This window comes from Nerophis ophidion, linkage group LG20 (genome assembly GCF_033978795.1).
Source record: "Nerophis ophidion isolate RoL-2023_Sa linkage group LG20, RoL_Noph_v1.0, whole genome shotgun sequence".
NCBI lineage: Eukaryota > Metazoa > Chordata > Actinopteri > Syngnathiformes > Syngnathidae > Nerophis > Nerophis ophidion.
This window is the reverse complement of record NC_084630.1, coordinates 5666083-5679156: the sequence shown is the minus strand read 5'-3', so window position 1 is coordinate 5679156 and position 13074 is coordinate 5666083. Positions and strand designations below refer to the sequence as shown.

Below are 13074 nucleotides of genomic sequence, written 5' to 3'. Positions count from 1 at the left end.
GGTTGTTTCCCCCGCGACCCGACCTCGGATAAGCGGAAGAAGATGGATGGATGGATACTCGGTTACTCAGCCGAGCTCTAGACAGCACCGACACTCAACAACAACACATCATTTGCAGACTATAATTACTGGTTTGCAAAAAATATTTTAACCTATTAGGTGAAATTAGATAGTGTGCCGCGGCACAGTGGTTGAAAAACACTGCTATAAGTGACCAGACGTCCGAGTTCAAAACTGGAATACAATTCCAGAGGAGGAAAAAAACGGTCAGGTATTTTTAAATTGAAGAAACAATATGATTAGGTTATATATAGACGCGTATATCCTACATAAACAATGTATGAATACATTAGATATCTAAATATCTATAGACTGTATCTGTTGCTGCAGCAGCAGAGAGTTCATTCAGTCATGTCACTTTGTCTTAATATTTTGTAATTGTTTTATATGTACTTTTTATGTATGTTGCTTTGGATAAAAGCGCCTGCCAAATTGCAGTAGTCCAGGCGACCTGAAATAAAAGCATGCACGACTTGTTTAAAAAAGGTTTTACTTTTGCTAACTTGTTTGTCATGTTTAAAATAACTGTCTATAGTGATTTTAATAGTGGTAGTGATAATGCTAAATGCATTGTGTTCATGTTGTCGCCGTCAGATAAACAGATATGTATGTGTTTTTTTTTTACAGCTGAAAGGAATCATAAAGACTCACCTAACCCTGATGAGTTAAATCTTACCAGTCCTCCAGGACACCAACTCACCTGGCTTGCACGTGACGTTCACCCCTTGGAGATCACTCCAGCAGCACTGACTGGTATGTACTCTCAACATTTTTTTTTGTTTTAATTTTGCAAATGTATTACAAAAAAAATATACAACATGTGCATAAGTATTCACAGCGTTTGCTCAATACTTTGTTGATGCACTTTTGGCAGCAATTACAGCCTCAAGTCTTTTTGACTACGATGCCACAAGCTTGGCACACCTATCTTTGCAGCACCTCTCAAACTCCGTCAGGTAGGGTGGGAAGCGTTGGTTTTCATCCAGGACGTCTCTGTACATTGCTGCATTCCTCTAAGTCTAGTCAGGGAGGTGACCAAAAACCCGATGGTCACTCTGTCAGAGCTACAGCATTCCTCGGTGGAGAGGGGAGAACCTTCCAGAAGGACAACCATCTCTGCAGCAATCCACCAATCCGGCCTGTATGGTAGAGTGGCCAAACGGAAGCCATTTCTTTGTAAGAAGTTTGCCAAAATGCCGTCCCGACAGTGAAGCATGGTGGTGGCAGCAGGAACTGGGGGGATTAGTGAGGATAGAGGGAAAGAGGAATGCAGTAATGTACAGAGACACACAGTACAGGCCAAAGGTTTGGACACGCCTTCTCATTCAATGCGTTTTCTCTATTTTCATGACGATTTACATAGTGGATTGTCACTGAAGGCATCAAAACTATGAATGAACACATGTGGAGTTATGTACTTAACAAAAACAGGTGATATGATTAAAAACATGTTTTATATTCTAGTTTCTTCAAAATGGCCACTTTGCTCCTATTACTTTTTGCACACTCTTGGCATTCTTTCGATGAGCTTCGAGAGGTAGTCACCTGAAATGTTTTTCACTCACAGGTGTGCGTGAAGCTCATCAAGAGAATGCCATGAGTGTGCAAAGCAGTAATCAGAGCAAAGGGTGGGTATTTTGAAAAAACTAGAATATAAAACATGTTTCAGTTATTTCACCTTTTTTAGTTTAGTACATAACTCCACATGTTTATTCATAGTTTTGATGCCTTCAGTGACAATCCTCCTCATTCAATGCGTTTTCTTTATTTTCCCCGACTATTTACATTGTAAAGGTGTGTCCAAATTTTAGGCCTGCACCGTTTATAAATCAAATAGGAAAGGCCGAAACTGCACAAAGATAGGTGTGCTTAAGCTTGTGACATCGTATTCAAAAATACTTGAGGCTGTTAATGTTGCCAAAGGTGCATCAACAAAGTATTGAGCAAAGAATCTGAATAGTATATTTGATTTTGCATTTGTAACAAATTAGCAAAAAAAAAAAAAAAATCATATTTTCTGTTTATTAATGGGGTATTGTGTGTAGAATTTTGAGGACAAAAATGTATTTTATTTGTAATAAGGCTGTAACATAAAATGTGGAACAAGTGAAGTGCTATGAATATATACACCTTTACACTTGTAATCCAACATTATCCTGCCTGAGACCAAGCTAAATCTAACGTATTGATTTTGTTCGTTTTGTCATTTTATACTTAAAAATACTTAATTTGCGACCGAAACAAATTGTGGAATATGCTTTAAAAAAAATATCCCCAAAAAACCCGCGATGTGGTATAGCCGCAATGTTTAAAATGTGACGTGGTGAGGGATGAACGTATTCCAAGCCGTGGCGCAAAGCAGCTTTTGTCATGGTGTGCAACTTGAGGAAAAAGCAGCTGCAAAACACTTCAAAAGTTCCAAACTTTTATTTGTGTGCTTGAATCATCTTACTTTTGTATTAAAAGTATTATATGTATAAATAACATTTGAACAAATCACAATGAAGGATGCTATTTACAAGGCGACAAGAAAAGTAACTGCTATTTCATCAACAATAAATAATTCAAAAACTAAGTTGATCTAGTTATGGAAACACAACTAATTAGGGTGCACCATTTGAAATTTCATCAAATTAAAAACAATAACACAACTCATCAACTGTTACACAATGCAAATAATGCAAACACAACAAAACACTGGGAGGGGAACGGGCTAATGTGCACTCCCAAACAGATAAATATTTGTATATAAAGGTGCTGAAATTGCACTGTGCAAAAGAGGTACCTACTGTGTGTAGCCACCCACTGACTGAAAAAAAGAGCTGCCATGGCAAAATGTCCAGCGTCATACATGCAAGTTGAGCTACAGCGAACAAAAACAAACCTTTTACACAGCAATGAATTCAAGTCACCAGGTTTGAACGACGCGAACAAACAAATGAGGTTAAAGTTAGCACACAAAAGGAGCCGGCAGACACTAAGAGTGAATGTGAGCAAACACCAGGTTGACCATGTCTGGCTCGCGTGACGCTCGGGCCACGTCTATCGCCGTCTGACCGCTGGCGTTGGCGTGCTTTAGGTCGGAGCGCGGCGCCAGGAACTCCACCACGTTTCGGTGGCCCTCCCGGATGGCGATGTGGATTGGCAGGGCGCCGCTCTGGTCGGCCACGTTGACCGAGGCACCGTGCTCCACCAAAACCTGAACCGTGTCCAGAAATCCCGTGCGAGCGGCGTCGTGGATCGGTGCGATCCCTTGCTTGTCCTGGACGTTGGGATCTGCTCCTTTTTCCAGGAGCACATCCGCAACCTTGGAATTTCCCATCATCATTACCTGCAGGAGAGCAAACGCTTTGAGCATTTATATTATTAACAACTCTCCGATACATCACGTTATTACACCGCATTTTTCGGAGTATAAGTCGCACCTGCCGAAAATGCATTATAAAGAAGGGAAAAAACATATAAGTCGCACTGGAGTATAAATCGCATTTTTGGGGGAAATATATTTGATAAAACCCAACACCAAGAATAGACATTTGAAAGGCAATTTAAAATAAATAAAGAATAGTGAACACCAGGCTGAATAATAATATAGCTCTTGTCTCAAAGTAGGTTTACTGTCATGAGCTGTCAAATCACGCCGTGACTTATTTGGAGTTTTTTTGCTGTTTTCGTGTGTGTAATGTTTTCGTACTTGTCTTGTGCTCCTATTTTAATGTCTTTTTCTCTTTTTTTGGTATTTTCCTGTAGCAGTTTTATGTTTTCCTTTGAGCGATATTTCCCGCATCTACTTTGTTTTAGCAATCAAGAAGATTTGAGTCGTTTTTATCCTTTTTGGGGCGGCATGGCGTAGTGGATAGAGCAGCCGTGCTAGAAACCTGAGGGTTGCAGGTTCGCTTCCCACCTATTGACTTTCCAAATCGCTGCCGTTGTGTCCTTGGGCAGGACGCTTCAACCTTGCCCCCGGTGCCGCTCACACTGGTGAATGAATGATTGGTGGTGGTCGGAGGGGCCGTAGGCGCAAACTGGCAGCCACGCTTCCGTCAGTCTACCTCAGGGCAGCTGTGGCTACTGATGTAGCTTACCACCACCAGGTGTGAATGAACGATGGGTTCCCACTTCACTGTGAGCGCTTTGAGTATCTAACAGTAGAAAAGCGCGCTATAAATCTAATCCATTATTATTATTATTATTCTTTGTGGAGACATTGTTGATTGTCATGTCATGTTCGGATGTACTTTGTGGACGCCGTCTTTGCTCCACAGTAAGTCTTTGCTGTTGTCCAGCTTTCTGTTTTTGTTTAACTTGCAGCCAGTCCAGTTTTTGTTTGGTTCTGCATAGCCTTCCCTAAGCTTCAATTACTTTTCTTAGGGGTACTCACCTTTTGTTTATATTTGGTTTAAATATTAGATACCTTTTTACCTGCATGCTGCCTCCCGCTGTTTCCGACATTCCGACATCTACAAAACAATTAGCTATCGGCTGCCACCTACTGATATGGAAGAGTACTACACGGTTACTCTGCCGAGCTCTAGACAGCACCGCCACTCAACAACAACACATCATTTGCAGACTATAATTACTGGTTTGCAAAAAATATTTTTAACCCAAATAGGTAAAATTAGCGAAATTCAACAACACATCATTTGCAGACTATACTGGTTTGCAAAAAATATTTTTAACCCAGATGGGTGAAATTAAATAATCTCCCATGGCACACCGGACTGTATCTCACGGCACACTAGGCACAGTGGTTGAAAAACACTGGTTTACAACACAGTTCATTCCCTTCAATTTCAGTGAATATCGCAGAAAAATGTGTATGTTTATATATGTATTTCCGCCAAAAAATATATCGAGATATACATCGAATATCGAGTTATACTTTTTCGTCCACATTGCCCAGCCCTACCCCGCATTAGGCTTTATGATATTTATGATAGCATAGCATTTTTTTTCTGTGCTACTAAAATGTTTCATTTCATAGTTATAGTTTTATAGTCATTATATAGCTCATAGTGAAAAAGCAACAAGAGCAAAAAACTGACAGTTACAGTATTATACTTCACATTTCTTCAGTTTCTCGTTAAATGTTTGAAAAGGACTAAGAAGAAACGGAGCTTATTTAATCCTACCCTTTTTCCATGTAATTACATTTCAATGCATATGAAGTCAGTGTAAAACAGGAGTCACCAACGTGTTGCCCGTGAGGACCAGATGAGTCGCCCGCTGGCCTGTTCTAAAAATAGCTCAAATAGCAGCACTTACCAGTGAACTGCCTCTATTTTGTAAATTGTATTTATTTACTAGCAAGCTGGTCTCACTTTGCTCGACATTTTTAATTCTAAGAGAGACAAAACTCAAATAGAATTTGAAAATCCAAGAAAATATTTTAAAGACTTAGTCTTCACTTGTTTAAATAAATTCATAAATGTTTTTACTTTCCTTATAACTTCCATAAAGACAATTTTAGAGAAAAAATACAACCTTAAAATAGGGCTGGGTGATATATCGATATAAACGATATATCGCAGGTTTGTCTCTGTGCGATATAGAAAATGACTATATTGTAATATCCGATTATAAGTTCTCTCTCACACAGTTGCTTTAAGCTGCGTGCGTTACATTACTGGCGTTTCTCACTCCTTCTCGTCTCTCCTTCTCACGGAGACGGAAAACAAGCCCACCTTCTTACATATGTCACATACTGTCGCGCGGCTTGCGTCATACGCTTTCGCCGAGCAGAGGTAGCAGCATGGCTAACGTTAGCTAAGGCATTTCGTGCAAGCAGAGCAGAGCTTGTGACAATACAAGAGAGAGAAGGTGCGAAATTGATCACAAACGGTGGAAGAACAATAAATGCCCAAAATAAAGAGCAGGGGATCCATCATCTGGCGGTGGTTTGGCTTCAAGTGGGAAGATATTCAGCAGACAACAGCAATATGCAAAGTATACAGCAGAAGTGTTACTACAAAAAGGTAGCAACACTATTAATTTGTTCTTTCATTTAAAAAGTCACCCGTGAGAGAATGAAGAGTATTTAATAAATACAGTTTTGGTCAATTGACTTAGTTGTGATTTCCTTCTCTGTATGAAAGTTTAAAAGTAGCATATATTAATGCAGTATGAAGAAGAATGTTTTAATGTAGACTCCTAGAATCATCATACTGCTGTGATTATATGCATCAAGTGTTCATTCAAGGCCAAGGCAAAATATTGTAATATATATCGTATATCGCAATATGGCATAAAAATATCGCAATATTAATAAAACCCGATGTCGCCCAGCCCTACCTTAAAAATGATTTTAGTATTTTTAAACTTATACCTTTTTACCTTTTAAATTCCTTCCTCTTCTTTCCTGACAATTTAAATCAATGTTCAAGTATTTTTTTTTTTATTGTAAAGAATAATAATTATTTGAAAATGTACAATTTGAAAAATGTGCACTCAGAGAAAATATAAAAAAACAAAGTGTTCCATATTGATATTTATGTTTCTATATATATTTATTGTGAGAAATCATTAAGATGATCAGTGTTTCCACAAAGATGAATATCATTATTAGTAATATCATAAAGTTAAAGGTAAATTGAGCAAATTGGCTATTTCTGGCAATTTATTTAAAGGCCTAATGAAATTAGATTTTCTTATTTTAACGGGGATAGCAGGTCCATTCTATGTGTCATACTTGATAATTTCGCGATATTGCCATATTTTTAGTGAAAGGATTTAGTAGAAAACATCGACGATAAAGTTCGCAACTTTTGGTCGCTAAAAAAAAAGCCTTGCCTTTACCGGAAGTAGCAGACGATGTGCGCGTGATGTCACCGGTGTAAGGGCTCCTCACATTGTTTATAATGTGAGCCACCAGCAGTAAGAGCAATTCGGACCGAGAAAAGCGACAATTTCCCCATTAATTTGAGCGAGGATGAAAGGTTTGTGGATGAGGAAATTTAGAGTGAAGGACTAGAAAAAAAAAAAAAAAGGCGAGGACAGTGAGAGCGATTCAGATGTTTTTAGACACATTTACTAGGATCATTCTAGGATGAATTTGCTATTCTGTTGCTAGTACCTGAAGTTGGAGGGGTGTGGCCACGGGTGTGTTGACGCCAGAGTCTCTGAGGAAAGTCATGGCAGCCGCATGGACAGCGCAAGCTCTGCTGTCTCCGGTAAGAGGTGACTTATTTCCACAATTTTCTCACCGAAAACTGATTGTTGACATGTAGTCGGGATCCATGTTCGCTTGACCGCTCTGATCCATAGTAAAGCTTCATCTTCGGAAATTTTAAACAAGGAAACACCGGCTGTGTTTTAGTGGCTAAAGGCTAAAAGCTTCCCACCTCCATCTTTTTTACTTTGACGTCTCCATTATTAATTGAACAAATTGCAAAAGATTCAGCAACACAGATGTCCAGAATACTGTGGAATTATGCGATTAAAGCAGACTACTTATAACTTGGATCGGGCTGGAAAATAATGTCCGCTACAACCCGAGACGTCAAACGCACACGTCATCATTCCGCGATGTTTTCAACAGGACACTTAGCGGGAAATTTTAAATTGCAATTTAGTAAATTAAAAAGGCCGTATTGGCATGTGTTGCAATGTCAAGATTTCATCATTGATATATAAACTATCAGACTGCGTGGTCGCTAGTAGTGGGAAATGAGATTTTCTTATTTAAACGGGGATAGCAGGTCCATTCTATGTGTCATACTTGATCATTTTGCGATATTGCCATATTTTTGCTGAAAGGATTTAGTAGAGAACATCCACGATAAAGTTTGCAACTTTTGCTTGCTAACAGAAAAGCCCTGCTTCTACCGGAAGTCGCAGACGATGACGTCATGTGTTGGCTCCTCACATCTTTACGTTGTTTGTAATGGGAGCCTCCAACAAAAAGAGCTATTCGGACCGAGAAAACGACAATTTCCCCATTAATTTGAGCGAGGACGAAAGATTCGTGTTTGAGGATATTGATAGCGACGGACTAGAAAAAAAAAAAGTTAAAAAAAACAAAACACGTTTGCATTGGGACGGATTCAGATGTTTTTAGACACATTTACTAGGATAATTCTGGGAAATCCATTATCTTTCTATTGTGTTGCTAGTGTTTTAGTGAGTTTAACAGTACCTGATAGTCGGAGGTGTGTGTCCACGGGTGTGTTGATGCGCAGTGTCTCAGGGAAGTCGACGGCAGCTTAATGGGCGGATAACTGGTAAGAAGCAACTTTTTACCACAATTTTCTCACCGAAACCTGCTGGTTGAATTCGGTCGGGATCCATGTTCGGTGTGATCCATAGTAAAGTTTCACCTCTGTGAATTTTAAACAAGGAATCACCGTGTGTTTGTGTGGCTAAAGGCTAAAGCTTCCCAACTCCATCTTTCTATTTTGACTTCCCTAATATTAATTGAACAAATTGCAAAGGATTCAGCAACACAGATCTCCAAAATACTGTGTAATTATCCCGGGCTTCACGGTGGCAGAGGGGTTAGTGCGTCTGCCTCACAATACAAAGGTCCTGCAGTTCTGGGTTCAAATCCAGGCTGGGGATCTTTCTGTGTGGAGTTTGCATGTTCTCCCCGTGAATGCGTGGGTTCCCTCCAGGTACTCCGGCTTCCTCCCACCTCCAAAGACATGCACCTGGGGATAGGTTGATTGGCAACACTAAATTTGCCCTAGTGTGTGAATGTGAGTGTGAATGTTGTCTGTCTATCTGTGTTGGCCCTGTGATGAGGTGGCGATTTGTCCAGGGTGTACCCTGCCTTCCGCCGGATTGTAGCTGAGATAGGCGCCAGCGCCCCCCGCGACCCCGAAAGGGAATGAGCGGTAGAAAATGGATGGATGGATATGCCGTTAAAGCAGACGACTTTTAGCTGTGTGTGTGTGCGCAGCGCTCATATTTCCTAAAAACCTGTGACGTCTTGCGTACACGTCATCATTACACGACATTTTCAAGACGAAACTCCCGGGAATTTTAAAATTGCAATGTATTGGCATGTGTTGCAATGTTAATATTTCATCATTGATGTATAAACTATCAGACTGCGTGGTGGGTAGTAGTGGCTTTCAGTAGGCCTTGAAAGGTAAATTGAGCAAATTGGCTATTTCTGGCAATTTATTTAAGTGTGTATCAAACTGGTAGCCCTTCGCATTAATCAGTAGCCAAGAAGTAGCTCTTGGTTTCAAAAAGGTTGCTGACCCCTGGTGTAAAAAAGGTGCGTCGTGTTTACCTGCAGGGCGGTCCTGCCAAATTCATTGACAGTATCGGGATGCAGCCTGCATTCCTCCAGGATCCTCTGCACCTCGCCGACGCTCCCTTTAGCCGCTGCAAACGTCAACGCTTTAGCGGCATCCATCTGACTGAAAACCATGTCAGACTGCGGTGATGTTCACCTTTCTTCTCTGGAGGGGAGAGGCGGACATTTAGACAAAACACTGGATGCGCACGGCGGCCAATTCAATTCTATCGCAGCTAGCTTTGTTTCCACGGTGACGCCACAGCCTCTAACCGACTTGAAACGACATAATTGGGCTACAATTGTCCACCTCGCTGCCTCCTCAGGCGGAGCGGCGACATGTCAACTGGATCCTGACGGCGATTAGCATCAGTGCTAACGGCTAACATGAAAGAGCGAACCGTTAAAAAAAGGGGTTTAAACCTACCTCGGTCGCTTATTTCGGGGGCGGCGCTCCTGCCTTTCTCTGCTCTATTTCTTCAACGAGCGGTAATATTTGAAGAAAGATACGAACAAGAAATGTTTATCAACATTGGAAAAATACATTTGCGCGCTGAGCTCCGGTCCCCACAGCTGCGTCTGCAGTCTGCAATTTTTACAAACACCGAGAGGAACCCGCGTTGACCAATCACAGCTCGTTTAGAGGGTGGGGCTTTGCCATATTTGGCAAAAAGGCGGAGCTACGGCTCGGGTACTACACTATCACCGTGGCAACAGCAACGACCGACCAATCAGAGCACGTAACGGAGAAAGCGGGCGATTCGTATACGTTGTTGTTTGTGGAGGACCTTCATTCATTTATGACTCAGAGGTGTCCAAACTTTATCCACTGAGGGCCAGCCAGCTAGCCTTTTCCTGCCGCTTATTCCTGTTGCCCGGTCTCCTTGTTTATCCTCTCTACTTACTAAATATATAATTTATGTTCCAAATTGCATCACTGATGTCAACGGCGACATTTGATGATTATTTGAAAAAATAAAAAATCCTGCGGTATAAGAGTCTTTGGCAGTCTGCTCTTTGTAGTTTTACATTTAATCAGGTGGTGTCTTCTGCCAAGGCATTTACTCTCCTGAAGGAATAAATAAAGTACTATCTAATCGAAATGTATTGATGTCTTGGACAATTTCTCAGTCGGTGGAGAATTGTTGAAGTAAATAACATGTTGAAATGACAAATGGTAATACGGAATTTCGGGGAAACCGAGAATTTTTCCAGTTCTGATTAAGAGGAAAGCTTCGACGGTGGAACAGTTAAAACGCGTTGAAAAATGTGGAAGGAGTAGTCGCCAGAAAAAGGATGTTGTTGTAGTCGTAATGATTTGTGCAGTCCTTTGAGACATTTGTGATTTGGGGCTATATAAATAAACATTGATTGATTGATTGATTGATTGATTGACTTCAGAAGAGCAGGAATTCTGGAAAATCCTGAACTTTTTTTGAACTACGAAAATGGGAAGTTTGGATTTCCAGAATGGTGCAATGTGTCGAAGGTGGAATGGTTTGAATAGGTAAAAACATGTGGAAATGTTGTATTGTTGTAATTTTTTTTGTAGTTATTTTCCTTTTTTTAATTAAACCTTTAAAACTAGATGAGGCATTTCCTGAAGGAATTGCATGTAAATGCTCCAATGCTGAAGATGAACTGAAATCCTGGAATTATTTTAGCATTGTTGAAGTTGACCACACAATTCCTGATAAGGCTGAGTATTTTGAAGTTGGAACAGTTGGAATCAGACGGAAAATGTGGAACTTTGGAGGATGACCCATTAATTTCAATGAGAATTTCCCTAAGGTTGGTCCATGAGTACTGTGCATTCCAGCAACGCTAGCAATGACCTGCTAGTCCTTATAGTTGTTCAGCCAACCCTTTTAAGTTACGGTTTGGTAGTTAACATGGACTACGATTGAAACTGTGATTCAGGATGGTGTGTGGAAAAGTTAAATGCCTGTGTCAATCTTCCAGATAACAAACAACAAGATTAAACAAAGGTCTGGTGAAAGGTAACACCGCATACCAAAAATGTCATTTGACTGGTGTTTTTGATTGATTGATTGATTATTCAAAAAGTCTTTGACAGTAAAGAAAACTGACAATGTTCAGTGCAGATAAAAGCCTAGAAATTTCCTGACTTGTTTTATCATTAATGATGGGTTGATGAGATGTTGTATAACCTTTTGACACCTTGCAAAACTGTATTGATACTGTGTCACTAAATACTGACATCTGCTGGACATTAAAAATCCCTACAGGCAACCTATGGACCGACTTAACTGACACTGATTTTATGACCTAGTATATAATATAATATAAACCAAGTCATTGAATTTCATTTAGGATTATTTCATATCTTCATTTAAATAAAAATATATATTTTTTAGATCTTTTTTAGATACAGTCAATAAATAATGTGAACATGTATCATAACATGGAAATCTAAGAGAACGTGTTGTGACTGAGGATACTTGTGGACTGGGAATTTTTCTTTTTTTTTTTACACATGCACTCTGAATACACACTATTGATTGATTGACTGAAACTTGTATTAGTAGATTGCACAGTTCAGTACATATTTTCTACAATTGACCACTAAATGGAACCACCCGAATAAGTTTTTCAAATTAAGTCGGGGTCCACGTTAATCAATTCATATTAAAACATAATGTGTGATCCATTGAGCTGGATTTGAACCAGTACCCTAAGGAACTCAGCATTAACTTATTCAGCTTTCAATTCCATCACCTGAGCTATCAAAAGGATTAGCTGATACTGCGCGCCAATACAGGATTTCGTTCTATAATCTCAACGCATTCATCGGTGATCAGTCAGAGTAATCAAATTGACTAACTGCCCATGCGTACTGTGCCCTCTGGGGAACAGTAGCGATGGTATGCCTTCCACCAGAACATCTGGCCGCATAGTCGTTATAGCTGCTCAACCAACCTTTTTAGGTTACGGTTGGGTAGCTAACATGGGTGCCGATTGCATCATACCTTGATAGCTGTTCAGCAAACCCTTTTAAGTTACGGTTTTAACAAGTACCAAATGTTGAAACCTTGAGTCAGGATGGTGTGTGGAAAAGCAACATTTTTGATGAAAGTTCTGTTAAAATGTGACATTCTGTATTGGTTTAACTGTTGACTGGAGATTTTGATATGCTGCCCAAAAAGTGTCAGTCAGAGAAGTAGACTGTCAATATTCTGTTAACAGCAAAACCCTTAGATTTTGAAAGTTGTAACATGTTGATAAATATGAAAGGACTAATTGCTGGAAAGGAGGCTTTGTAAAAGCAAGAATTCTGGAAAATCCTCGACTTTTTTCTTGCATTCCATTGAAAGGTAAGAAAGTCAAAACTTTAGGTGTTGATTTCGTCCTAGCAGCGCGATTGTTTGTGACTTTGACTAAAATAATCTTGTTTTGTCACCACAAAAATGGCTACAGCTAAAGCATCTGGTTTTGTTTCCAGAAAAAATAGTAACATTTCTGTATTTGTTTTCAGAAAGATGGCTGAAAATATCGAGTTTTGTTGCCCCATTTAGATTTTTTTTAAATATATTTCCATGTCTGTCCTGAGTCCTCCTCCAACTTTTTAGTCGGTTTGCCTTTTGCTAAAATACTCACGAATAGTCACTAGAAAAAAGGCTAAAATTATCTGGTTTTGTTGCCACAATTTGATTTTTTTCACCCTAAACTTTTTTTTTTCATGCACACATCTGACTGTGACTCCCTGAAAATGACACACAATCCACTTTTATGTCACAACCCAGCAGTTG

At 39.8% G+C, this 13074-nt stretch overlaps 1 protein-coding gene across 1 annotated transcript; it reads right to left on the bottom strand.

The window, feature by feature from the left end:
• Positions 1 to 2468: 2468 nt before the first annotated feature.
• LOC133538678 (cyclin-dependent kinase 4 inhibitor D-like) lies at positions 2469 to 9893 on the bottom strand. The gene is made up of 3 exons (XM_061880375.1): positions 9732 to 9893; positions 9299 to 9470; positions 2469 to 3391 (listed from the first exon to the last, which is right to left on the bottom strand). The coding sequence occupies exons 2-3, from the start codon at positions 9437 to 9439 to the stop codon at positions 3038 to 3040; spliced, it is 495 nt and encodes a 164-aa protein (XP_061736359.1). The 5' UTR covers positions 9440 to 9470; positions 9732 to 9893; the 3' UTR covers positions 2469 to 3037.
• Between the last annotated feature and the right edge of the window lie 3181 nt (positions 9894 to 13074).

Bases quoted from the DNA above. Each gene is read 5' to 3' on its own strand.
- LOC133538678 (XM_061880375.1), bottom strand. From the start codon at position 9,439: ATGGTTTTCAGTCAGATGGATGCCGCTAAAGCGTTGACGTTTGCAGCG. The intron at 3,392-9,298 runs GTAAACACGACG...GCTCTCCTGCAG, and splicing joins TTGGCAGGACCGCCCTGCAG to GTAATGATGATGGGAAATTC.